This window comes from Uranotaenia lowii, chromosome 3 (genome assembly GCF_029784155.1).
Source record: "Uranotaenia lowii strain MFRU-FL chromosome 3, ASM2978415v1, whole genome shotgun sequence".
Classification (NCBI taxonomy): Eukaryota; Metazoa; Arthropoda; class Insecta; order Diptera; family Culicidae; genus Uranotaenia; species Uranotaenia lowii.
Window position 1 is genome coordinate 310,450,415 of NC_073693.1, and position 23,981 is coordinate 310,474,395.

General features: G+C 34.5%; 1 protein-coding gene across 1 annotated transcript in view; it reads right to left on the bottom strand.

Moving 5' to 3' along the window:
* The window catches only part of LOC129753721 (uncharacterized), an 85,311-nt gene that overhangs the window by 54,621 nt on the left and 6,709 nt on the right, over positions 1–23,981 (bottom strand). Inside the window, 4 exon segments of the mRNA XM_055749566.1 lie at positions 1,666–1,990; positions 2,054–2,519; positions 19,072–19,472; positions 19,537–20,078. Coding sequence (XP_055605541.1) covers positions 1,666–1,990; positions 2,054–2,519; positions 19,072–19,472; positions 19,537–20,078 — 1,734 coding nt within the window.

A 23,981-nucleotide genomic window follows, 5' to 3' on the forward strand; every position in this document is an offset into this window, starting at 1 on the left:
AGCTTTATTATAATAATTCTGGATTTTTTTCTGACATAAGGGTATCCGCTTGCTTTTATCCACTCAAAAGGAAGGCTGGCTAAGGAACAGTGCTAAAATATAAAAAAAATCTCAAAAATACAGGCTCAACCAAGTTTGCCGGGTCAGCTAGTTTTTGTATAAAAACGCGTGTTGACGCTTCAGCACACGCCTACTCTTCCTCTCTCCTCCTACTGGAACCAAATATATCTTACAAAGTTAAACATTTTATTTGCATTCATTATTTTCTGTAGATGTTCGTTTTAATTGGGTATCATCTAATCAGTGATACCAGCTTGTATTTGTTTCAGTATCGACATTAGTTTTTATTGTATTCCCGAGTCAAAATCACAGGCCCACTTTCGGAATAAAATTTATTCAAGTTTGCAACTGCCGGGAGCACACATATCAAAATCATCTGGTATCCAATCCTTTGATATTGACAGCAAACCAAAAAAAAAATTTTCACCCGCTGACATTTTTTAACTCTTAAAAATAGGCATTAACTGCTCATACATCGTGAAATTGGCGCGATTTTCGGTCAAATTTTAACGATTCTTAAATGGACGACAATTCAAATTCTTACACACGAATTCGACATAGTTTTGTTTGGGGCCCGATGTCTGTTCTCTATGGTAAAACTAAGCACTTTTATTGTTTGAATATTAGCTCATAAACAATCTGAATTCATATCAATCAAATGTTTTTCAAAACGACTTCTACAAAATGAGTTATCTTCGATGCAAAACACCTATTTTTCAAACACCCTTTGAGAAAAATCTAGTAGTAGACATTTGAACAATTTCAAAATGGTACAGTTTATGAAAATCGGTTCAGTAGATTTGATTTTAAAACCGAAACAATAATCCGGGTCTTTTTGATCCTAACCGGCTCATTGTCCTTTTTTTTGCTGGGTGACTATTCAAAATTCCAAAATCTGAAAATGAGAAACTGTAGAGCTCCTTTTTTTAGGAAAAGTCAGAAAATTTCATGTATCTAGCTTTAACCATTCCTGAGATATCGATTCGAGAAAGTATAGTTTGGGTCATTAGACCCTTACCGCATAGGAAGGTTAACTGAGATTTATCTCTCAATAAAGGTAGAATCTTGAATAAGATAGTGTGATGATGAGATGAATGAATTTTTTCGTTAAGTTTTGATGTATGTCATTCTCAATTTATAGGTTTAATACAGACCCAGTTTTGTAATTGAATAAGCATTTTATTTCAGACTTACATTCATTGCATTTTTAAAGCAATTTTGAAAAGCCCAAATATTCAACTGTAGCTAAGTTATTGAAAAGTTTGCTTTGTTTTAAGTGGTTTATGGCCAAACGGGACAGCAGGATGAATTTAACCTACCTTGCTTATTACCGGACGTAAAAAATTGTAGGGGATATGTAAAAATTTATCTTAGTGTTACTAGATTCTCAAATCCGAGGATTAATTAAACTAATCAACAAATAAAAGAATAGTATTTTATTTAAAAATCTATATCTTTAAAGTGATAAAATTGAAAGTAGGTATATCAGCCTTCCTAGTAGACACTTTCCTTGTTCTCCTTATTATTGAGGCTCAATAGATCTGCTGAGGCATCTGTGGGTCATGAGGATATGAGAATCACACTCTTTTCCTGAGCTTCACCAACATTCCAGCTTCATCGCGTAAAATCATTTCGGCCACGAAGGTACTCTTGGTCGGGTCCTTGGCAATGCCAGACGGAAGCAGCTCGTAGTGGCGCAAAGTTTTGCTGATCAAACTTTTGATTTCAGCAACGGCAAACTTCTGTCCTATGCAGTTCCTGGGGCCAGCGCTGAATGGAACATACCGATAGGGATTATTCTTCTCGGCTGAGGTTTCTACAGCAAAACGTTCCGGACGAAATTGTTCCGGATTTTCGAAATAGTCCGGATCGTTACCCATGAAATAGGGTAAGAAGACCACGTTGCTGCCTTTCGGGAAAATCATTCCGTCTGAAAGAAATAAAAAATTGGTTAGGATATTTTGATAGTTGAGGCCGGTAGATGATTATTTACTGATTTCATGATTTTCGTGGAACTTTCGACCGAATATCGGAACTGAGGGGTACATGCGAAGACACTCTTTGATCGTCTGATCAAGATAGTTGAGTTCATTTAACATTTTTAAAGTAATCGGTGTGCTAAGATCATCTCCAATAACATGACGAACTTCATCGTACACTTTACGTTGAACATCCGGATGTTCAGCCAGCACCCTCAAGAGGAAACTTATGGCAGATGTGGTTGTATCGTGACCCTCAAACATGAAAGTATCCACCTCTTCACGGATTTCTAGATCGTCCAGAGGTTTACCGTCGACCCTCGTCTCCAGCAGCATATCGAGAAAAGCGACCTTCTTGCGGATGCCTAGATCATCTTCGGCGTCCTCGGTTTTGCTTGCCTTGCTGGCAAGTTCCTTTTTCCGGGACTGAATCACGCTGTCGGTATATCCATGCAGCACTTTAAGAGCGTTTTCGTGCATCTTGTAAAAACGAGTGAACCTGAACGTTAGATTAGATCTAGCCAACACGTTGAAGACTCGCTGTTGAATTAAATGGGCCATGCTGTAAAGAAACGCAAGCAGAAAAATAACATACTTAGTTCTGCTGTTTGTTTTACAAGTTTTGTTAGTTTTTTTAAAATAATATATTATTTTTCACAAATCGGAAATTGAATCATCTAGAGGATGATACAGTCAAAATTTGGTCAAGGGAAAACGCGTGTAAATCGGTGAAATCGTTTATTTAAAAAATCAAATTAAATTTCTTTTTCAAGTTTAATTAGTATAAAATTCAGGAAAAATATTCAGTTAGGCTTCCGCTTTTCCAAACCCGAATTGCCGGGACTTACGCTTAACCCCTGCCATCAGATTTTGTACAGCCACCTTGTCCACATTCTTCGCCGCAGAAAGCCATGGCTTGCCAAACCAATCCTTTTGCCGTATAAAACTCCTGTCCCGGAAGCTGCTTGTAGTCGGCTTTGACGTAGGTTTCGTCGTCCATTACCACGCAGTCAAACTTCGTCAACATCGTCGTGTACATCCTCCGGGATCGTGCTTTGGCCGTCGTATTTTGTTCATCATCGCGATTTGGAGTCACTACCTTCTTGTAAGTCGATAGTCCGGCTCGTCTGGGTTGCTCTGCGAAGTAGTTCCACCTCCCCATGGTGCAGAGTGGAAACGTGTCTGCAAGTCCGGCGTATTGCAGATGTACGGTCAAGAGAACTACACCAAATCCACTAGAGGCTGTCGACGGGTCTGCCAAACCCGCGCGGAAGAAGTGGTGCACCCGGGTACTTAGGTACCAGTACTTGGGTGTGTGCGTGATGGTCCAACACGCTTTCGGGGGGTCATGGCCCTGATATGCGGACGTGACCGGAGGGAGAGCGATCGCCAACTCGTTTTGCGCTTCGGTGGGTATAGACCCGATTCGCAAAATGAGTAGATGCGCAAAGTGGTGGCCAATGGTGGGCCGATCACTTCGGGACGTGTTTACACGTCAGTGTCCGAGAGGCACATTCTGCCGGAGGTGTCAGGGTTCGACACGCGTTTCGGGAATTGATGCGCCCGAACCGCGAGTGTGACCTGATGAGGGCGTTCTATAGCCCGATCTGCGCTTCGGGTGGTCATGCGCCCGACTTGAAGATCGGGTAGTTGCGCTGAGTGGTGACTTAAGTCAACACTATTTGTGAGTTCGGAGGAGTCTGAGTCCTACACGTGGCCAAGGGGGCTTACCCCCCCCTACCCGCGTGTTTGAACAGAGAAAGTGTCGTCGACAACTCGCTTTGTGTTTCTGGATCTTGGACTGGATTCACAAAGTTAGTAGTTGCGCTGCGTGGGGACCTCATTCACACGATGAGACGTCGGGTCCTAACTCGTCAGAGGAGGTCGCGCATCGAGTTGTGTTAGAATGAGGTTATGCTGACAGAGGATTCGGAAACGAGTATTGCCTTGGAGCGCACTAGCGCGAAATGACCTCCCACTATTGAAGCAAAGTGTGTCAAACAGTTCGAGGTGGGAACAAAGGTCAGTGGCCCCAGGTGGACTTTATGGCGTAGGGGGTACAGTGTTCCTTAGCATTGTATGATGAGTCATCCAATTGCACCCATGGACCCAGAGTAGCAAACTGGGGGGACGCGGTGGCTCGCCGTGCCTTGGAATGCAATCCGTAAAATGGATTTACCACCTGGGTTAACAACTAATAAAAAAAAGTCCGGCTCGTGTTTTGGCTCGATGCACGGTTGTAGACGATACACCCAGCATATTTGCGGCATCTCGGAGAGAGAGGTTAGGGTTTCGCTTGAAACTACCGGCAACTCTCTTTGTCGTCTCAGCGGCTTCCGGTTTTCGATTTCCCCCCGATCCATACTTCCTGGCTGTCGACAAACGTTCCCCAAACACTTTAATTACATTTGTAACGGTTGAATTGGCAACTTTTAGCGATTTTGCCAGCTTTGCGTGCGAGTAGCTCGGATTTTCGCGATGCGCGAGCAAAATTTTGATTGGCTGCTCTTCTTCCTTGGACGGCATTTTGATAACTGAAGAGTGAATTCCAAAATCAAAATAGGAGCAACATTCTACATACACATACCTTCAAAATGAGGGGTGTTCCGGTATTTTAAATGCAAAATTGAAAGAAATACGTCAAGTTGATATTGACCAAATTTTGACCGTATCACCCTTTATGCAAAGCTGAACACAGGGCCGTGGCAAGAACTGGCTCAACAGAGGAGATGTAGGTTGTAGTTTTTGTAAATTTTTTAACCTCAATCGTGTATTGAACTAAATTGTTACACCAAATCCTAATTCGCAATACTCCTCATTCTACAAAAATAGAAATGATATTGCTTTTTATTTTTTTTTAATGTGGCTTCCTTGAATGACAACAGAAATTCTTTAAAAACGTTTTATTTTAATAACCAAACCTTTATCAATAAAAAAGAGCACTATAGTGAGAGAAGATACATTTAAAATTTTCTTGAATAAGTATGCTAAGAAAAAAAAGTTTTTATAATAACTTTTAAAATCTTCAAGAAATCGTCAAATGTTTTTAGTCATCAGAAGATATGCAATGATTTTACTAATAAGGGTCTCAGAGCCAAAGAAGAATATGTAAGTTAAGGTGTAAGTTAAACATTTTTTAGATTCTCCATAAAAACGAGCTAAATTCCATCCCAATTTGGTCATGTGGCTTCAAAATTTTAATTTTGATGCCACATGACCAAGAAATGCTTCAAACATCAAAATCTGGTGTTACTCCCTAAAAGAAGTTGGTCAAAAATCGACTTTAAATATTTAAAAATTACGTAAAGGGAAACCATAGCCAGCGATCATGGAATTTAAAGTGCGTAAGTTGAACAAAGTGTAATCAAATATGTATATTATTAAATATAAAGTTTCAAATGAATGATCATATCTAAGCATTTCAAGTTCAATGATTTAAGGTGGATATGACTAGTCAACTAAGCTTCAAAATTACGTAAGAGGGAAACAAAGGAAATTCTGAAAATCGAAAATTTAATTTTGAAGTAAGATGACTTAGAAATGTATGAAACGTCAAGATCTGGCGTTATCCCGAATTTTTTTTTTACCAAAAATCGACTTTCTGGAAACAAAACGGCTGGTCTCAAAGTCGATTTTTGTCCTAAATTTTTTTCGAGATATCACCACATCTCGACCTCTATGCATTTTTTAAGTTATTTGACATCAAAATCAGAAATTCAATTTTTCCGATGTCCGTGATTTTTAAAATTTTCAAGACAATTTGTGACAATTTTTTTTTTGTGATAACATCAATTTTTGACATTTTAAGAAAAATAGAAGTCGTTGACTTGCCGGCGACCGGCGCGATTTTTTCTCTCATCTCGTGGAAATTTGTTCCGATATGTGAAATTGATAAAATGTGAAGAAAATTATTATCTAATTATGGTGTAAATTGAGCACAGCGGGTGAACTTAGCATTAGCCGCCGAAAAGTCGATAATATACGTTTCCGGAAAACTAAGTCTAAAATTGGAAGACTGCGCTGGGCGTCTTTTATTAAGTGGTGTCTTAAGAAAAAAAAAACGAAGGTATAACGCTGCAGTTCTTTCCCCCGAATTGAGACTGATTAATAGTGTTTTTAAAAATGTTTTACTTTAATGAATGTTTAAGCCTAAATAGCTGGAATGTGTCAAATAAAGATACGTTCCGTTCCGTATTAATTTTTTCGCGTTGTCGCTTGGCCCACTGCTATTTGAAATATTTTTTCGCGATTCAGCGTAAATCTGAAACATACCCGAAGCTTGAAAATAAATTTAAAATTATATTTCAATTAGTATGAAAACATTGATATATAGCGAAATTTGAACATTTTCAACCAGCAAACGTGGCTAGTATCTTTATTTTCGATCCTTCTCGTGAACTCCGAGCGAGCATAGACTTGAAATTCTGGACTGCTTTGATTGAAGAAATACGTATCTTCTTAAACGAATGACGAACATCGAAATGGTAAGATCTTTCCATGTCATTTCAAATCAACCGTTAAAAATAAATATATATTTACCTCTTTTCAGCAGAATCGACTTTCTTAAGACAGAAAAAACAGTAAATATATTTTAAAAACTTATGTAAGCTGAGGATGCCTTTGTCAATTTATTAGTGTTAGATTTTTTTTTCAAGAGCGAGTAAAGGCGCTTTAACCTTAGTCGATGACCAGAAATAAGGGTACACAGAAATCAAAGACAGTACGGGAAAATATCATATATTCATGAACGTTTTTGCTAAACTAAGAATGTTTGGAAGAAATTCTTCACACGTTTTGATGATTCAGAACCCCCCCCCCCCTCCCTATGAGAATCCAACAATGTCAACCAAAATGTTCTTCTCTTAGCCCAAACGACTTAAGTTAATCAAGAGTAACAATCTCGACACAGAACTGACAGAGCTAAAGTCAAACCCTCGAAATCTTAACCCAGGTCCACAATTCTACTACAGTTTTTCAAAAAATTATTAACAAAAGGAATTGATGCATGAATTTTGGGTGCAGTCCTTAGTCCCGAATATCGAATTTTATTCGATTAATAAATTCGAATAATGAGATAAGACTCATTAAGGTTGCCAGAATGTTTTAACTTTATTTCAAATAAAAAAAATTAAACTGCGTGATCACAATAGTGTATTTTGCGTCCAAAAAAAATTTTTGAGTTAATTTTATCCCAATTACCTGGCTGATCATGAAGCAATTTTTTGATTTTTTTTTCAAGAATTCCCAAATTTGTTTAGGTATTACCCAGATTTTGAGTTGTAAACTTTGCAATCGGATGCCCGGATTTCGCAAAGTTTTAAGATAAAATAACCCGGATTTGTCCTGTCCGGACAAGTGCGAAAAAATATCTTGTAAGCTTAGGTTCAAATCATTTCCAATATTCTGGTTCCAATTTTTTTTTAATTAAAATTTGTTGCCTGTGATCAGATTCTGCAATCGGTACCCAGTTTTTTTTATTCTTGATATTCAGTTCGTTCCTTGGGACAAAATCCTTTTTTTTTTGTACGCTTTATTTATAGAGGGTTTAACCAATTGCTTTCGCCCTCATTTCAAAGTTTCGACTGTTTTACATTCCACTAGATTTCACTGAACAATTCACTTTGTTTAAGAAATTCAATAAGTTTTTTCTCACTATCCTTGTTGTTTTCCAAAATTGTTTGTAATCCACCTTCTATTGAAAAATTTTGTCTTTGGATGGAGTATTTTCGGCAGTCTGTTAATAAATGTTTCACTGATATCACTACACCACAAGCACTACATGTTGGTTCTTCTTTCGCTTCAAGAATATGACCGTGAGTCATCCTCGTGTGCCCCGTTCTTAGTCTTGTGAGTATCCTTTGTTCCTTCCTGCTTTTGACGTCCTTCCATTTTCCTGATTCGAATCTTTGGTTTTGAATTTTAAAATTCAATTCATTTTCCTGTTCGAAACTCATCATACCGGAATGTTGAAAGAAAATATTTAAAATTAAAAACCATTTTTAAGTTTTGGAATTGAAATTTTTATTCTTGATTCTTAGGCAAAATTTAAACTCGAAAACGTTTCATAACGGTGATCCAGAATCGAAATATTTTGGGTTTATCAGAGTTTCATCATTCGGAAGTTTCATTCAGATTCACTAGTTGAATTACGAAAAAATAATTTAAGCTGGAATTCATATAGAATCAAAGATTCATAATTCAAATATGAGATTTCTGGTTAATCCCTCATTTCATGATTTTTCATTTTCCCTTAAAAATCATTCTAAGCAATTGGAAATGATGTGTACATCAAGAAAAATTTCTCAATTTCTTTTTTTTTTAAACTGCGACCCAGAGACGTATACGCCAGGTTGGTCTCCTGTAGTAGAATGTTAATACATGGGCCCCGGAGTAATTATTGCAAATTTGTTACTTTATGAAACGAAGGGTTAGGGATTCTGTTATAAAATGCCCTTTTCGGTTCAAATTTAGATCCAACAATCGATTTCAAATCAGTAATTCAGAATTTTTATTCAGGTTCAAAAAGCGGAATTCAGATATGGAATCAAATTTCAAAATTGCTCAAAAAAGTCAGAAAGGGGTGAAAACTACAATTATAAAATAAGAGCCGAACTCATTTTCGAGATTGTGTTCTTTAAAAATCTTAATTTTAATTTGAAATTTTCTTCACAGGGTTTTTATAATTAATAAATAAATTATGCTGGAACAAATATCAATTTTTTCTTTTGTCACCCCAAATTTCCAAAATCCCGAAGGGGGGAATAAATAAAGTTTGAAATATTTTAGGTAAATTTGAAATAAAAATTCAAATATTCGAAAGATTACAAGACTAAGAACCAAATTATGGAAGATGGAAATGAATTCAGATTTTGTATTCTTGATTTTATTGAATTTTTCGATAAAAAAATACATGATTTATAAGTTTTATGCAATAATATAGTATGCAGTTTGGTTGCATACAAGCTTTTGTGCAATTTATTCCAATTTATTTGTTTTTCGCATTATTTTTTATTGTCAATTCTGTCGAATGAAGTTTTCTAGATCCCTAATTAATTTTTTTTAAAGCTTAAAAAACTGGAAACGTTTAGGACTTATTATCTTAAATAACCATTGAAATCGAAGAAAAAATTAAGTTTTGAGTTGAGGCAAGGATGATAAAGTTTATTCACCCAGCATTACAGTAATTCTTACTTTAAAAAAAATCTGAAAAGTAACTGTTTTGTATTATGGAATGTATGTAGCTTTCTGCAGTGTTTGTTTGAAAAAAATTTTTTTTAATGAAATAAAGATGTTATCTTGATATGTTTCTTGAAAAATTTTATTTTTTAACAAAAAGTCACTGACAAAATAAATTTTTCATTTTTAATAATGTTTCAAGCATATTATTTATTTATATATGTAGATTATCTTAAGTTGCCACAATAGACTGAGTCGATTTGGAATCATTTTTGAATTTCTCAAAACCTGGGATCTAAAAAGTTTCATTTTGGTCCAAAACTCATCCATGATTTTTTGTAGAATTTTTTAGTAACGTTTACATGAGTAAATTGAATTTTTAGGTTTGCATGGGAAAATTGAATATTTTGTATTGAAAAATCAACATCATTTTTGTTTCTTTTGTGGAACCGAGCCAGCTGATGGTTTTTGTGCCAATTTATAAAATTCCTGAAGGAAATTTTCCACTGAACAACTTTGTCCAAGACCGTAACTTCTTATTTCATAAGACAAAAAAGTTATTAGCTGTTAAATGTGGATATATCATTTCGCACTGATAAACAATAAATTCAAATGACATCACTGCTTGAGCCTCGCAAAGAATTGCATGAAAAGTTGTGACGTAAAACTTCGCTAGGCACCCTGCAGTGATGTCATTTGAATTTATTGTTTATCAGTGCGAAAAGACATATTCACATTCAACAGCTTATAACTGTTTTAAATAATTTAATAAGAAGTTACGGTCTTGGACAAAGTAGTTCAGTGAAAAATTTCGTTTAGGAATTTTATAAATTGACACAAAAACCATCAGCTGGCTCGGTTCCACAGAAGAAACAAAAATGATGTTGATTTTTCAGTACAAAATATTCAATTTTCCCATGCAAACCTAAAAGTTCAATTTACTCATGTAAACGTTACTTAAAAATTCTACAAAAAATCATGGATGAGTTTCGGACCAAAACGAAGCTTTTTAGACCCCAGGGTTTTAAAAATTCGAAAATGACCCCAAATCGACTCAGTCTATTGCCACAACGTGCATTATAAACTTGAAAAATCCCTTAAAAAATTCCTTTTTATTCGTATTTTTAGCGTACTTTATCTTTTGAGAGCCAGATTTTTTTTTCTAAAAATCTATCAGTACGCTCAATTTAGATCAGCAATAAGAAAGTGAGAAAAACCAAACACTCTGTATTACTTTTTTTTTCTTAAAAAAATATTTGCCATTCTGTACAGGTTCGTCACACTTCTGGAAATTAAGGAAATCGAGTTAGAATACCAATTTTTTCAAGGGAAAAACAAAATAATGCTAAATGGTTAAACTCTCTCTTCCCTCTACTCAAACTTTTCTGTCTTTGATAGAAATAATCATAAATAGAGAATACCGTTTCATAAAACAATTTTTTTTTAAATTATCAACAATGTTGCCAGTTATTGGTACTTGTAATTGTAGAAAGTTTTATCGGTAATTTTATAATTTTCTTCAAAATTTATACTTGTTGTTCTAGACCTCCCGATCGAATTCTTTTCGTGAACAGTGCATTGGATAGGAAAATTCAGAGTTTCCCATGTGACAGTTAGTTAGTTCAATATAACAAAAGCTCTGCAGAAGATTTTTAGAGCTTTAAATTTGGATTTTGCAATAAACGAATTTTCTAAATGAAAGTCTTTCGATAATGTGTCCATGATTTTTTCACTTTCCGAAATGTTTACCTGTTAGTTTATTTATTTTGAAAATAATTTCGCCAACTTCAGCAAATATGTACGCAAGATTTTTAGCTTTCCGGGCTTTCGAGGCTGATTTGCTATTTTGATGTGATCTCCATTTGGATAGCATGTCTAAGTGTTCTAACTTTTAACCAAAATTGAAAAATTTTCATCTAAAATTTTTATTATCAAATCCTATGAATCTTATTATAGATCCTATGAAAGCTTAAATCCGAATGCTGTATTTATCTGAATATGAAGCTGAATTCTGAATTGTGTTTCAAAATTCCCAATGCAAAAATTTGATTAGAATGCCCAATTGAGATTACATATTTTTTATTGTGTCGCATTTTTATCCCTGTCAAAGCAAAATAACGAAACATAAATTAAATTCCAAAACTGGTGAGGATTCAAATATGAAATATGAAACAACAAACAATAACTTAAAATCATTTAAAGTTTTTTTTTATATATGTTCAGAAATAAGTATTTGATGTAAATGAATTAGGAATTTTGGATATGAATCATGAATATAGGGGAGAATGGGGATACTTGATCCCATTTTCTTATTTTTGACATATCTTTTTTTGAAAAATTTAGCAACTCACCGTCTTTTGAACTTTCTGACAGCGTGAAATTTTATGTTTCTATGTTCCAAAAGTTGAAACGATACTTGAACCCGTAGATGAACTAGACGCATTTTCGTGGAAGTAAAAAAATTGAGATAATTTTAAAGTTAAAGGAGACTTGATCCTTCATTCCGGGGTCCCTAATATGTGGAAAAAAAATCAAACAAAATGACTATTTTTGTCATGTTTGTTCTCATTTCACAATTTATAAATGTCAGAAGAAGAAAATTTCAAAACTATGTCTTTCTAGTGTCATTGCATACTTGAAGACAAAATTGAGAAAGACATCAAAATTTTTGCGCTGTTTTGCTCCATTTGGCAACATTTTTCTAGAACTTTTGATCTTTGTTAGTTCTTCCAGTTTCTAGATATAGCTAAGGGATCAAATTTACCCAGGTTATCCTCATTCTCCCCTTATTTAATTTTTACAAATTTTTATTAAAATGTATCTGTTCATTCTCAATCTTATATTTTGTGCTTTTTAATTAATAAAAGGTCGTTTCTCGGCGTTTTTTCCTGAACGAAGGTTTAACATTCAAAACTGAATAATGGAGATTAGAAATGAACAAGATCCTTGAGAGGAGTTTAATGGTTTATTTAAAAGATAAATAGCAACAAAATCTATGTCAGTAGAAATGGGGAAGCATAAGCAGCAATAAAAATTAAAATCAATCTAATGAGCGAATCAAATCCGGAACAAAATCTGTGTTGATACTACGATACAGATGTTTCCAAGGTTTGGATCAAAAACTACCCAAACATACGCCATGGTATAGCTCCAACAATTCGAAGAAAATTTGTAACAAATCTCAACGAGGTATTCTTAAAAATGTCCCTGACTCAGCTACTTAATTTTCTGTGTCTCGTTTTAAAAAATTTTCTTCACAATATTGGAAATGTGACAAGAAAAAACTAACTGCTAAAAAGAGATAACATTCAGAGCATTCATATCCAGTTTCACAGGCTGATATCTTACACCTTTAACTGTGACTTTTGAGTAAACTTGCATGCAATTCCAAGCTTTCCCTAGTCACAACTATCAAAACAGCGCCACCGAAAGTAAAAAAAAGTGCATAGTGGTGATGAGGGTCAACTTCTACCGCAACACAAAAGAAAATCGAAAACATTTTGGTCTCTTCCTTATCTTTGAAAATTTACCATTTTCTTAACAAGTATATTAATTTGGAAAACCTTAGATCGACAGTCATGCATGAAATAATCGTGGCTATAAACTTGTCACGTTTTAAATGTACACATTTTTACAAATTTGAAAAATTGCGCTACAATGAAATTGAAGATTCCTTACGGCATGTAGAGTTTTTATTCCTCACCGCTGTTGTTTAAATTTTATTCATTCAAAAAACATGTTGAAAAACTGCATGGCGACCGTCACAAACTTCCAGAAAACTAATGAATTTCCAAATGAGGTTTTCAGGAAATTTCAATAATGATAAATGATTCATCTTTTTATTAAACTGTTTCTTCTGAAAATTATTTGCACACGCAAAAGTTATTTTCTGATGTATAGAAATAACTTAATGCTCAAATAAATAGGAGAGTTCCATGGTAGTTCATAGGGAATTTTGAATGTTTTTTTGTTTTTTTTTTTTGAAAGTTTATAAGACATGAATGTTTGTATGCGTAAATGATTTCAGGTAAAGTTTTAGCAAACAAAATTTCTGAAACCAGAATGTTTTTTTTTTTCAAAAATTGAGATTTTGTTCAGTTTTTTCGAAACTTTTTACGTTCAGTTTGTTCTTGTCCGTAATCGTCTTGGAGCTTGATTTTTATCGAAAAAGCATTCTCATCAAAAAGTTCAGCGTTATACTTGATCCCCTAGCTAGTGCTAGTAAGACTAAAAATTGTGATTTTTTTTTCAAGTTACAAGAGACTTGATCCTTAATTCAGGGTGCCCTGACCCTAGGTCTAAAATCCGTAGGTAAAAGGTCCATTGACTATTTTTGCCATATTAGTTCTCAAAGGGCCGTAGGAACAACTGATTCATGATGGGGGGGAGGGTTTGGTGGCAGACTTTTACCTATGATTTTTTGCCCAACAATGCACGAATACAGAAAAAAATGATAGCAGCTATATGATTATTCATTTTTCATTATTCGATAAAAGTTTTCGAATTAAATCTAAACTTTAGAAAATGGGTCCAAAACCTTAAAGATGATCATTCACTTCCATTGATGTTTAAAATCTTTGAATTTGTTCAAGAGTCTGGAAGATTAAACTTAGTTGATTTGAGCATAAAATAAGCTTTTTTAGTCAGCCTTCCATTTCTTAGAGAAAAAAAAACTTATTCTGTACTAAAATCAAACAAGCTCAATCTTCCAAACGATTTTGAAAATTCAAAGATTTTAACCTTTGATAAAAATAAACAAATTAAAAAAAAAAGTAAGAGAAAAAAATTATCAGATCATCGGAGCAAACTTGAACCAAATTAATAATTTAAGTTTGATGTTTGACTTTAAATAAACTTCAATATTAAAACATAGCCAAATACGAGTTATCTCGGTTTTTCGCTTGCCGCTTGTATGCTTCATTTAAAAGCATAATTTAATAGTTATGAATCTAATAATGAAATCGCATTCTACATAATTCAACACAACACTTCCCGTTACTCAAATATGTTGAATTAGCAGAATTTTGTTAATTGGTTTCTGAAATACTAAATGCCGAATTTTTGTGTCCTTAAACAATACATTGAGAAAAAATAAAATTTTGTGCAGATTTTTTTGTGAAAATCAGGTACATTTTTCTGTAACAGCAAATTTTTTTCATAAAAAATCAATTCCATAATGGAAATCCTGTGGATGATTTAAAAAAAATAAAATTTACGTTTTTTTCGCATAAAACAAAAAACTTGAATTCTAATTCTAATGAGTGATTTTTAGCTCAATTGTGTTTACATACTAATTTTGATTCAAAATTTTAAATCTGGAAATTGAATTGACAAGCAATCTAAGGTTCATGATCTCTTGAATCCCTCCTCAATGTTAATTGTAAAACCTATGCACATTGTTGATTGTAAAATTCATTCTGAATCTGAATCATGAACCTGAATTCAAAAATTGCGCTTTGAATCTGTATCCGAATTTCCATACAATTTCTGAAAAATACGATTTCCGAAACTGATTCTAGATCAAAATTTTATGAGCCAAGTTTTAGGGGCAACATTCATAAATCTATGGAATCTATTCACGGAAGTAAAAAAATTGCGATATTTTGAAAGACATGATCCTTTATTGAAGGAGATTTGATCCTTCATTTCGGGGGCCCTAATCCTTGGAAAAAAAAACAGTTCAAAATATAATGTCAATTTACTAGTTTGGTCATGTTTGTCTCACTTCACAATTTTAAAATGTCACAAGCAGAAAATTCTAAAGGTATTTCTCTATACAGACCCCGTTCGTTTTTGGCAACACGCTCGTAAATTTTATGTTGCCAAAATCCAACTGTTTTTTTTGTCACTTTTTAATTTTTAATTTTATTTCGAAATAGTCATAATTGATGTAAAACCTTATATTAGCATAATTTTTTTCAATTTGGCTCAATTATACTAGTTTTAAGCAGTAAAACATGGGAAAATTCATATTTTTACTGTTTAAAACTATTAAAATTAAGCCAAATTGAAAAATTTCATGCAAAAAAGAACGTTTTACATTAATTTTGATTAATTTGAAATGAAAATAAGAAATAAAAAAGTGACAAAAAAAATCATATTTTTTGGATGCTGCCAAAAACGAACGGTTTTTGCTCAGATGTTGCCAAAATCGAATGTTGCCAAAATCGAACGGGGTCGGTACTAAACCCAAGTAACAATTTAAGTTTTATTCCAACCTTAACAGTCCGCTTAAGACTATTTCCTAAAGCTACTTTATAAGCCAAAGCGCATTCTACGCTATTAGCACAACTACTTTAAAGCTAACTTATGGCCAAAAGGGACCATTTTATTAACGTTTTTAAAGCTAATTCTATACGCTATAATAAAACATCCAACAGAATAGTTTTATTCGACCATATAGACATAGCCTTAAGAAACCTTTCAGAGCTCTTTTAAGACTATCCACAGCTCCTTTAAAACAACGTCAAGGAATCTGATAGGAATTTTACTGTGGGAGCTGTGAAATCTGATAGGAATTTTACTGTGGCAGCTGTGGAATCTGATAGAAATTTTACTGTGGGAGCTTTCTGTTCCGTTTTTTTTGTCGTGTTATCACTTACTCTCTCAAGCATTTGGTGATTGGTAAAGATTCCATTTGAAATATTTTAAAAATATTCTCATTTTCATTTTCAATCTTAGCATGAAACTTCCTGCAACCTCAGATTTCTGGTGAAATATATACGAATTAGCATCAAAACATAAGCGCGCCTCAAAGAAAATTAAGATTGACTACATTTTGAGCATTTTTTTAATTGAAAAAAATAATTTAAGGAAAATATAAATTTGCTCAAATGATGCAATTTTTGTTTTGCATTGAAATTTATGACCTATACAACAAATAGTACCACCAACATTGTCAAATTTGTTAAAAATGTCTAGTTTATAGTATTAAAGTATAATTTCCATCAAGATGGCGTCAGTAATTTCGATTCAATTTCACAATCAATATGGCGATCAGTAAATTAATATTGAAAATCTTAGGGCAGTTGTAAAACAGTATTAAAATGGTTTTATGCCGGTTAGAAAAATATTGTAATAAAACAATTTCAATTAACAGTTTTAAAATGGTTTTAAGAGACCTTGAATCACAGCTTCGTTTGACGTTTCCCTAAATGGAACACACGCTCATGATGGATTCATCCATTTTTGAGGAAGAGGAGTTTTTTGCAAAAAATGAGAACATTTGCTTGGCAAAAGGCATTCATGCAACTTTTTGTTTTGTTTCCTTTTGGCTATGATTAGAGGATGGTCAATTATCTTTAAATACCAAGTGGGTATTGTTATCAAATAATCTCAGACTGTTATGGAATAGATAATTTACTGTCATCAAAAGCATGGCCTCAAAGCTAAATAATAATCCGCATAAATGAGGATTATAACCGAACGATTTCTGAAATCGTCAAACGACAATTTATTAAAGGTAAAAAAAACGTTTAGCAAACGATTAAAGAAATTGTAAAATACATTGCCTGAATCGTGAATTCCGAAAAGATTGAATTTTAAATCTGTAGTTAGGTTATGTAACTGTTTAAAAACTGTTAAAACAGTTGTATGGGAAAACTTTTCTGCAAACACTATGCTAACGGTTTAGGAAATGCTATTAATTATAATATGCAACATATCGAACTATAATGGTTATTGTTGCAATTGGAAGCGATAAAACAATTCTATAAAACGTGCCTTGGTCGGATATTTTGCTTACGATAACCAGAACTGCGTTACGGTTTAAATAAATCGTAATTTTCAATGATCGACCAATGCTTGTGGTCTTCATTCTGAATATATCATCTGAAACTTGTCGAGGCTGATGAAAGCTTAGAATGAACATTTTCGCTAGTGATGAAGCTCAATTTCTCCATCTTTGCTGAGGAGAAGCCGGTGGCTGCAGTCTTCTAGAAATTTTCAAGGGCGTTTTATCCGGAAAGAATTTTGTTAACTCTGGATTGTATGACGTAAATATAGATTAACTTCGCATTGATTAATGATGTAGACTGATTTGCGGTTGTTTTGAAATTTGAATGCGGATGCAACAAAGTTGTTTTTATTTTTCAGATGAATTTGACTGTTTTAATTTATATCATTTTGATGACCCGTTTTTCTCAATTTTGAGTGATAATTCTTTCAAAACAGATTATGCTATCTCAAAAAGAGGTAAAAAAGTTTAAGCGTGTATACGTTCTTCTCGATTGTCAAATTATCTGTCACTTAGTTTTATCATGCCTACATTGACTGTTCCAATAAAACAGTTTTTCAACTTGGCTTGAAGGCTAGTTTTAAAAGCGCATTGAGCGCATTTTTAAAACTGGTACCTAAGCTCTGATAAAAACAGGATGGTATGTGTTTTATTGATGCTTAAGCATTACTTTTGCAACGTTTTTACAGCACTCTTAAGATAGTGTTTTATTAAAGTTTTAGCAAAACTTTCAGGGCTCTTTCAAAACACACGATAAATGAAGCATTTCCTATGTTACAATAGAACCGTTTTAAAAATTTGATGCCATGGAAAAGTCTTCACAAAACAATATTAAAACTCAAAAAAGCCAATTGGCTTAATCTGTGTTACTTGGGAAAGTCATTGCATACTTAAAGGCGCTATTTTCTAAATTTAAGTGAAAGTTAGTTTTCTTAGCCCTTTTTACCAGGCACTAATTGGATTTATATATCAGATATTGAATAAATATCAATAATCTCGTAATCAACAATGATCATGATCTATTTAGAAGGAAAATATACCTTTTCGAACTATTCAGATCAATTGAACCCATAATGAACATTTTAGAAAATTTTGTCCGAAAAATATTGAGAGTTTACCATTATTTTAATATTATGAAGTTTATGTTACACTCTAACGATTGATATATTGGAATAAATATTTTTGTTATAATGTTTTCATGTCAGAAACATTTTATATTGATGAAAAAAGATTTGGCATGAGTTCTGTGTCGACTCTTGATTAATTTTAGTCGTTCATCAAAATTTGATCAAGAAATTTGAGCTTAGAGAAGAACATTTTGCTTGACTTTATTGGATTCTCATGGGAGGTAGTTTTCATTGATATTTTTAATTTTTTTCTTTGAAATTTATATTTTTTTGCAAAAATTTTGATCAAAAATCTTTTGCATCAAAATATTATTTGTTTTGATGAAATCTTAGTCCCTAATCCCAATATTTCTGGCAAAATACAACTGAAATGCAAATAAGCTCCTGCACAAATTTAAATCCTTGGATGGACATTGTTTAACATTTTACTGAAATTTATATGGAATTTATCCAAAATAGGACTTTTTAACAGTTTTAATTATAGTTTGTCAAAATGAATGCTACATTTAAGTACATAAAATAAAATCATGAGTAACTTGTTTTGTCAAATATTGTATGTATGACTCGTGTTTTTTTCTTGAACATCGTAATAGAGTTCTGTGTGAGTGGAAAAATCCCAAAAGATGAAAGGAAAATTTGGTTTAAGTTATGACATATGGAAGAAAAGAAATTGAAAAGATGATCAATTGATTAGCTAAACCAGCCAAATTCAAAAGAGAAATGGGAGAAGCATAGTAGTGTGAAAGAATTTCGAAGCTTAGAATGAATTTTGTTAGATGATAGAACGGTGTATAGTGTTTTTTAATTGTTCAGTTTTTTCTCGATCAGTCGAAAGGGCTGTTTCATCCTGTTTTGCACAAACTTTTCTCAAATTGCAGTCAGCAAGTTTCCCATCCTTCCATAATGTAATCTCAAAGCTTCGACAGTTCCTATCGGTCATGGGTGGTTAAAAAATTCATAATTTCCATTGCTTTTAATCTGTTCTTAAATCTACTTTTCGAGAAACAGGAAGTTCTAGTTCAAATTCCGCACCAAAAACTTTCTAAGATCTTTTACGCAGCTTAACGAGCAGTCCTGCATCATCCCTTAGGACCAGCTCAGCAACGATGGTACTCTTCGTAGGGTCTTTAGGAACTCCCGACGGAAGCAACTCGTAGTGACGCAAAGTTTTGCTGATCAGACTTTTGATTTCAGCTATCGCAAACTTCTGCCCGATACAATTCCTTGGTCCAGCGCTAAACGGAATATACCGGTAGGGATTGGTCTTTTCGGCCGAAGTTTCGGCTGCAAACCTTTCCGGACGAAATTCGTCCGGCTTGTCGAAATATTCCGGATCATTGTTCATGAAGTAGGGAAAGAAAAGTACGTTAGTTCCCGCCGGGAAAATCCTACCATCTGTAAAAATGTAATTATCCTAATCAAACTTAAATTGTTAGAAAACATTTAGGAATAAGATTACTGATGTCGTGATTTTCCATCATTCTCCGTCCATAGAGGGGAACTGTAGCCCACATACGGAGACTCTCCTTAATGGTTTGATCCAAATAGTTGAGCTCATTCAACATTTTCAACGTCATCGGGGTGTTGATATCGTTGCCGGTGACTCCCAAGATCTCGTCATACACCTTCTGCTGAATTTTCGAATATTCTGCCAGGGCTCGCAAAAGAAAACCTATGGCTGATGCCGTTGTATCGTGCCCTTCGAACATGAAAGTGTCCACTTCTTCCCGGATCTCCAAATCATCCAACGGTTTCCCGTCTACTCGAGTAGCTAGCAACATGTCCAGGAATGCAATTTTCCTACGAGATCCAACACCATCGAAGCTCTCATCCAACAAATTTTGACCGGATTCTTTCCTGCGCGATTTAATAACGCTATCTGTATAGCCGTGCATCACCTTGAGGGCACGGGCTTGCATCTTGTAAAAATGGGTAAACTTAAAGGTAATATCGAATCGAGCCAATGGATTGAAAAATCTCTGATGAACCACATGAGCCATGCTGTAAGAGAAATGGTACAAAATAAGGTAACCTTGAGCCATTCACATTTATACTGCACATTGATACCAACTCTGGACTTTGGACTAGCTACTGACACTGGGCGCTTGCACATAATTAAATTTTATTTAAATAGCCTAAGGTCTTACAAAATAATCTGGAAGCGATGAAGAGTTCAACAAATTTTTGAATTTCTATTGCTTAAAAAACCTAAATTCATCAAACTCGGTAATGAAACTTTAAGTTTTATCACGTCACCCAACACACGTCAGTTGTAGAATTCCTAAATAAAATGAAAAATATATAGGTTCAAACAAACCAAAAAACAAACTTAGTATCGGGTAGTTTTCTTTTATTTTCTACAGTGCCTCTAGTTGTCGTACCGAGAAATTTATGACAGCGTTTTGATCTTTGAAGGTTTGTTTACCTAGTGGTGAAAATTTCGTCAGCAGTGGTTTACGCGCTGAAAGTTATCCAAATTGGAACACGAGAAATGAAAAATAAATCTACACAATCACGTTGAAACCCCATCATGGTGAGGGGGGAAGGATCCCCAAGGCTCACAAACTCTCGAAATCAACTGAATATACCAAGCTAAAACGTAACCAGGATGCATGGTCGGTGGATTGCGCTAAACAAACCAATTTTTGACGTTGAAAACTGAACCGGAAACTACTCGCAACGGTCTCTCTCCGTAATTTGGCGAAAAGGTCAATGCAGTACATATTTAGTACACCCTCCAGAGCCGGATTAAGCCTTCGGGGGACCCGGGGCAATTTTTCTCGGGGGGCCCCTATGAATCATTTTTTTTAATATGCCGTAACAGAGAAAATATAATATTTTAAACATATGAAGAAACTGGAAACAAGTTCAGTATATTTCCAGAATATCCGGTTTTATAAGGGCATGATCCAATATTCAATTGTGAAATTAAAAAAAATTGCCGAAATTCTTTGAATAAAGTCCAGTGTTTGCCAGATTTATTCACATTACTTGCAGAACCAAACAAAATACTGGAGTTGTGTTAATTTTTTTTATTATATTGCATTGGCCCGGGGCAATTGCCCCTTTTCCCCCCCGTTATGGTGGAGGTGGAGGTGAAATCATCGGCATAAGTTTCTATGCCGGACCAGCACTAATAAGCGTTCTGGCATTGTCCTTTCAGCACAACCGCATTGCATATGTCTGAAATGAACCAAATAAAGCATATCCCATGTTCCATCACAAGACAAAGCAGGATAGGAACAATCAGTCTGCAAGGATATTGTCGAATGATGTAACGAGCGCTGTGTGAGTAGGGAGAAAATTCATATAACGCTGTATGTGGCTAATGTGTGTGAATTTGGTGCCCTTCGATTCTGCAACCAACATGGCGTTAGTCAATTCAATGCTTGATAGCTTGATTATGGTATTATGGTATGATAATTAGTTTTATAATAGTTTTATGAGAGCCTCATGAGAAGCTACAATTTGACGTTTCTCTCGCAAGCCAACCAATTATACGCTTAGGATGAGTTCCTCATTTCTGAATTGTTGATCATTAGAACAGTAAATGAAGACAGACTTGTTGAATAACAAGGGATTGATTGTGAATGATCCATGGAATAAACCATGATTTCGTTGTCTGACGCCATCTTGAAACGCCAATACCTATATTGTGAATGTTTCATGAGATTTTCAGTTATTTTCAGCTTTGAAAACAATAGCGGAAGCCATCATCTTGGATAAATAATGGCGTCATTCAATAAATTTTTTCTCCTACTAGTTGAGCCCTTTCACTCAAAACTCATATTGGTGAGATATTCGTACTGATTCCGGTAATTTGAAGTATTTCAAAGATTTTAATATATTTTTCAACTCAAAAACAACACACATGACTTATTAAAAATGTGTAAAAATAAGAATTCCAATTCAAATATGTGCAATCTAGTCTGAGATGTCGAGAACTGTCATCTTATTTTATAACGATTTAAAAATCATGCCCTGCTCAGAGTTCGAATTTTGCTCTCGTCGGGTGCGGTTGCAGTTCTTTGGTGATGCGAAGTTTGGGATGTGTACGGATTATGTGCTTGAGTTTTTTAAGTTAAACAACGATGTGTTTGGTTTCAAAATAGTGCTGTGCTTTGCAACCCATTTGATAAAATAGTACCAACGAAAAAGTGAAATAAGTCCGTGAAAACGAAAAAATATCTTTACAAAATGCGTCCGAAATAGGGATAGGTAGGGTTTATTCGGGCAGTTTCGGAATTCAAAAGGATTTGAAGAGCATTGAAGTTCGTTGATAGGTTGAGGAGGATCTAAATGAGAAGTTGGTTTCGGTTAGCACTTCGTAGGAAATTAATGTGCCAGTGATTTTGTTAAAATAAGGTTCAGATGCATTATCGAAAAGTTCGAGACAAAGCTTACATGCGGAAAGGAACGCGTCGGTGAGGGTGTTGTGTAGAAAAATAAATTCCCCACTTTCGTGTGGTTGCCATAGCGACGCATGTAAATGGCCTGGCTTGCTGCGATCTAATTATACTGTCGCTATACCATTTGTGGGGTTATTACAGCGGGTAAAACGATAAGTTTTCCACTTAAATTTATTGTGGAAATAAATTGCGCAAGCCTCGCTGATCACGTTGACGACGCGGTTCGGCGTGTTGGTCGGGTTAGTGCATTTTGATGGTTCAAAAAAGAAAATTCCTGTGGAGGAATTAAATAGCTGAGTTGTGAAAACCAAGTGGATTGTCTGAAATTTTTGATGAAAAATTACTAAAGGAATATCGAGAAATGAAAAAAGGTGGCTAGCAATCCCAATTCGGCATCACCGGAAAGTGATTTTTGATAAAATCGAGGGTTTTGGAGATTGTGAGTGGTATATTTTTTTGTCGAAAAGATTAGGTTGTAAGATGTAACAACCGGATATCAGGCAGACAGATTGAGGTGTTGAGAATTCCGGTTGTGTTTTGTGATATTTGAAAAGTGGGGCTCGGAATAAAAGTTTTGGTGAAGTTATTTTGTGTGTTAATCGCGATTGCCGGTTAGCTAAATTCGTATTTCGCGTAATGCGAAGATCCAAATTTGTGGAAAAAGGCGTAAGAAGAAGAAGCAGCGCCATGAAATTGCCCAGGGAAATACAGTGAATTTATATCGCATTTGGGGGAGTGTATAAATGTTCAAGAATTCATAGTTTGAACGTGTGCTGAAGAAGAAATGCGGATTGGTTTACGCATTAAACTGTTTGCTTCATGTAAAAGCGGTCGCCCATTACAGTGATCGCATACGGAAAACGTAGGAATTGATGAATCCTAACTGGTGAGATTGTTCTATGATATTATGATATTTTGGTTTGATTATTTAAATTAGAAATTTCAATCACGTGCCAGCTAGCCAGGTATATACACGGATGCCGGAATACCTGTAGTTAATGTATAATACTAAACATATTGTACATTTGGAACTGCTTGTGCACCTGTTTGAATTGTTTGTCTAAATATAAATCTACGATTTATCGGCCTAGCGGTGAAAAGTGATGTCCTTTTTAGTAGGGACATCTAAAGATTATGAAATTTTTTATATAGATGGATAGAAGGCTAGAAGAAATGAAAGATGAAAGATGTCCCTACTAAAAAGGACATCACTTTTCACCGCTAGGCCGATAAATCAAAGTAACAAACAAAAATTACGGTGGTTAATCTCTTCATAAATTAAATAACTTTGGCCAAAAAGAAATAAAAACACGACATCATAGCATCGGTGGTTGGTCACTATCAGACTATCGACCGTACCGTTTCGCATGCAAACCCCGCATGTAACGAATGCGAAGATAACAAACTGAGAAGACTTAAACATCGATAGATGCGTTTCTGAGTTAAAGGGAGCTTATCTGAGCGATCACATACCATCTTTTTGTTCGTCCGCACT